The sequence below is a fragment of the Azolla caroliniana genome, unplaced genomic scaffold (genome assembly GCF_043228905.1).
Source record: "Azolla caroliniana isolate FFs.n. ecotype wild unplaced genomic scaffold, voAzoCaro1.0.p SCAF_1251, whole genome shotgun sequence".
NCBI classification, from domain to species: Eukaryota; Viridiplantae; Streptophyta; class Polypodiopsida; order Salviniales; family Salviniaceae; genus Azolla; species Azolla caroliniana.
Genome location: NW_028231686.1, coordinates 6,084 through 10,621, shown reverse-complemented (window position 1 = coordinate 10,621; position 4,538 = coordinate 6,084). Strand labels below are relative to the sequence as shown.

At 38.0% G+C, this 4,538-nt stretch overlaps 1 protein-coding gene across 1 annotated transcript; it reads left to right on the top strand.

Moving 5' to 3' along the window:
- The first annotated feature begins 291 nt into the window (after window positions 1–291).
- LOC147847280 (uncharacterized) lies at window positions 292–1,593 on the top strand. The gene is made up of 4 exons (XM_087339363.1): window positions 292–590; window positions 782–897; window positions 980–1,039; window positions 1,162–1,593. Exons 1-4 carry the CDS (start codon window positions 519–521, stop codon window positions 1,322–1,324), a joined length of 411 nt encoding a protein of 136 aa, XP_087195489.1. The 5' UTR covers window positions 292–518; the 3' UTR covers window positions 1,325–1,593.
- The last annotated feature ends 2,945 nt before the right edge of the window (window positions 1,594–4,538 follow it).

Sequence of the window (4,538 nt, the reverse complement as noted above, 5' to 3'; positions counted from 1 at the left end):
AACCGTTTATCAAAAATCCAAACCAAACCAAACCATTAATTTTTTTGGAACCAATAAACCGTGAAACCATAACTTAACGGGTCGGATCGGTTCGAGCCGAAACCATGCCCATTGCTACTTGCAACCTTGTGGAGTGCCTTTGATGTTTAGACAATGGTCATGTGATTGTATTTTTGGTGTCATGTTATAACGTAATACCATTTATGAAGAGAGACAATGAGAGAGAGAGAGAGACAATGTGTGTGTGTGTGTGTGAGAGAGAGAGAGAGAGAGAGAGAGAGAGAGAGAGAGAGAGAGAGAGAGATTGTTCATAGATATTTATTGCTTGTTTTATTAAGAACTTGACATTACGATGGCTACTTCCGGGTTCTTTATTACAAAGTGGGTTTTATAGCAAGGAATCTATCTCTCAACCAAATACTTTGGAATGTGATAATCCTGCTTCTTGTACAAGCTATAGCTGGAGTGGAAATCGCAAGCCACCATCATTCTTGAAACAGTTTGTTTTTCCCGAGGATATGATTGCAGCCCTTCGTATTGTTGCGATGAAAGAAGATGAACTGCAGACTGTTGTTTCCATGTTGGAGGAGGTACTTTATTCTGATATGAATCTAAAATGCAATATATGAAGAATTCCAGTCCCAAGACGGGCATCATTCTCAAAGTAGTTGTGAATTTAATCTATTTGGGGGGTTTCTCTTCTAAGAAATACGTGATTAGTCTATAGGAAAAATGCCATCTAGTAGTGTCTTTATTATAACTAAATTTATGGTACATGTAGTTATCACAGACTGGGATGCAAAAGACACCATCTGGTGATGATATAAGAGCTGCTGTGTGGGAGGTGTGTGGAAATGTGGATGCCTTGCAGCTTCTAACAGATCTGATCTCATCCAGGTAACATTACAAACATATATGCTGTCTTTCTCTGATTCAAAATTTAATGACTCCACCACATGTGCACTTATGTATTGAAAAGATTGATGGAGCTTGAGGAAGGTACTGGTTCTGAAGAGTCCGACAAGAGGTTGCTCTCGAGGTATATACTTCCAGCCATCGTTGGAAGTGTCAAAATACTTCTATTTTTTGAGTCATGCTCTCTCTCTCTCTCTCTCTCTCTCTCTCTCTCTCTCTATGCGATCACGTCCATTGGTTGTGCAGGGGTGATGATAGTCCAGACTTGATGATGACACAAAATGTGAGATCTTGTGTAATATATCGACTCGGGCAAAAGTCACTTACAAAGAAGTTCCTCAAAGAAGCAGAACATTTACTTGAACTGAGTATATTAGAAGAGCAGGCTGGAACCAAGAAAAGCAGCTGAGTTTGAAAACAAAAGATGTATATTTATATATACCTTGCAAGATTAGAGAGACATAGTTTATAGTTATTTACAATACTCCCCTATTATTTCAGCCTTAATACGTGGTGAAAGCGAGCAGATGCTCAGCTATTTATTTATTGCTTGTATTTGCAAGCATTTTCCTGGCAATTACTACTTTATTTCTTACACTCACACATAATTGGGCGTGATAAATGGCTAGAACGTGAAGGTTTGGCTACATGCTTTTCAGTTATTTTATAGCTAGCTCCTAGGTAGGTCAAATGCTATTCTTTATATTCTGAACTCATGATTTACGGGTTTTTTTTTCTTTGAATTTGTTGTTTCTTCCATGAAGACACCCTACTTAGCTTGTGATGCTCAATATCAATGAGGGCATTTTAGGTTGACTTTATAGTGATTCGAACTGTCAACAGGTTCTTTTCTGTGCATATATATTTGGGCATCTAAGCCTCTCCAGAGTTATATCTTACATTTCTCTATGTTTGTTGCCAGTGTAAGGTAGTATTTGTCAGTGTTGGCATGCAAGTGAATGAAGGGCTGGGAATTAAAAACCCTTTACATCTCATGGATGGTTTATCCTGAGGTAGTACATGCATGTTATCATAAGTGACTCCAGTGGAAGCGCTTGCAATCTTGAAAGGATTCATGTCTTGTGTTGCTAAGAGCTCAATGATACAAGATGAATCATATTGGTTTAAACCATAAGTCATAATTGTCAATCTGATCCATGATGATGATCATAAAATTGCGATAATGTATGGCTGAGCATGTTTTTTGTGGCGTAAGGCTAGCAAGATGCATATTTGCACTACGATCTTGCATATAATAGGAGATTATTATCATCTCCTTCTAAATATTGGAATGATGTCTGGAATACATTAAATAATTATCAACAACTTTTAGACTCTAGTTGTTGTGTTGTGATGTTTGATAGATTAGTGTGTACAAAGTTGGATTGATCAAAAGATATTTGAAAACTCTTGTTTTTCGCCATTGAAAGGCATTGGCCTGACTGTGAGAACCATTGAATGGCACTGTTCCTTTCATTTAGTTTTCAAATTTCATCGTCATGCATGGTATTTAATTTGTTATCTTTCAAAGTGTTAACAACTTTGGTGGTTGCTAGGTTTACATGGTAAAATTTGCATGTAACAATATTTCAAGCATAGGTGATATGTTTGAGTTCACCATATTTGATGACAAAACCATAATGGTCAAATGCCCTCTTGATAAAGAAATGAAACCACCCCATCCATTATCTCATTCAATGCTAAGGCTTTGTATCCATATTGAGAGAGAGAGAGAGAGAGAGAGAGAGAGAGAGAGAGAGAGAGAGAGAGAGGTTGGTAAGGTTGCCCAATAGAGACAAGGAGGTCATGGGTTCAACCCTACATTCAACAATGGCATCCAGTGAGTTAAGAGATATGTATGAAGTATATAATAGAGAGGTGAGAAAAATTGGGTTTTGAACCCAAGACATAGTGCTTGTGGTGTAACAACTTACCGAGAGAGATTTTTCGGCAATTAGGGTATCCATTGGGAATGAATGTTACGAATGGTTAATTGATTGGATGGATGTCTAATAACTTAAGGGATAAGTTCATGTATTGGAAGTCATACTCTTTGGCCATTTCATGTACGCATGAAGGTTGACAATGTATTATGGAACACATGATATTATATTACTTGCCATGGGCAAAGAAGGTTTCACATGCTATTTTGTAACCTCTTCAATATTTGTTGTGGAGGAAGAGGGATATGATGAGAATCACATGGGTTGCATGGAATCATCTAGCAACCCCTAAACGCTTGGGGGAGTTGAAATATTTGTTGGTCTTATCTATCAATATGATGGTTCATAGGTTTTCATTATTGCAAGACGTGTTTAGACTCACAAGTTACAACTGTAGATATCTATTGTTCAATATTTCATTGAGAACAAGGGTTTAACACATGGGGGAACAACAATTAAGGCTTCACAATGGCAATTAATGAATGGATGTATTTCGCTTAGGATTCCTTGCTCTTCATGTGTTCAACACTTGGTTGTCTCGTGGCAAGAAGCTTTTTCGTTATTTATATAGAAACCATCATCTAGTAGAGAACATTGTAATTATTTGCAAAAAGAGTTATGTGTGTATTATTAGTTATTATGTTGGCATAGAAAGGAGAGATTACACTTTCAATTAAATGCTTGTTTCGTTTGGGGGTCAAAAAGGTGGGAGATATAGTTGAGGCTCCATCTAAAAGAATTTTGGAGTTTGTTAAAGCATGGATTGATTGGTATTTACAGGGTCAAACACTATTTTTTAGGAGTGAGTACTAATATCTTGTATCATTGATTCATTGGCTCTTGTCGATGGCCATCATCTAATGCTAACACAAGAATGGAAAATACATCCCTCTAATCATGGATGGTGGCTGATCTTAAAACGTAGTTGACATTCTAAATTGCTACTTGTAGCGAAGGCAGTCATTTGGCGAGTTTTGATTGGGGGTTTGCCAGTGGGATTAGTTCTAAAGCAACGTGGACTAGCAGTGGGGCAATTACTTCTTTTGCATCGTTCAAGTGGAAGATAGTACATCATCATTTCATACAATGTCCGATTGCTTGTCAGATTAGGAGTTACATTTCCTCAAATTTGGCAAGTTTTGTCGTGAAGTTATTCGACCTTAAGATAGTGGGTATGTGCACAATTCGCACAAACGTGATCCCAAAATCCGAGATGGAGATCGTTTTTCTATTTCCGAGGGATTAGGGATCGGGTAACAATTGGGATATGGGCAATGCCTGTGGAATTGTTGATGGCAGGCATAAGAGTCAAAAAAGGCATGTATACGAAAGTTGAAAGGAGTACTAATGTGGCAAATGTCCGCATAGTTATTCCCAAAGGCCATGGCCATGGCCAAGGCCAAGGGGATGAATGAATGAATGAATGAAGAAGGTTTTTTATGGGTCCAGTAAAATCTTGCCTTTGCGTACTAATGGAGAAAGAAAAGAGAAAAGAAGAAGAGAAAGGAGTACATACATACATATAAATGCCAATATGAGAGAGAGAGAGAGAGAGAGAGAGAGAGAGAGAGATCGTGGGAGAGACAGGAACACACCTCAGAGAGGACCTTCCGCAGGAGAGAAGGATATTGCGAATTGTGAAACACAGAGGATTCTTTCTATTTGCAGAGACCAGAGACC

Bases quoted from the DNA above. Each gene is read 5' to 3' on its own strand.
- LOC147847280 (XM_087339363.1), top strand. From the start codon at position 519: ATGATTGCAGCCCTTCGTATTGTTGCGATGAAAGAAGATGAACTGCAG. The intron at 898-979 runs GTAACATTACAA...TGTATTGAAAAG, and splicing joins ACAGATCTGATCTCATCCAG to ATTGATGGAGCTTGAGGAAG. The intron at 1,040-1,161 runs GTATATACTTCC...TTGGTTGTGCAG, and splicing joins GACAAGAGGTTGCTCTCGAG to GGGTGATGATAGTCCAGACT.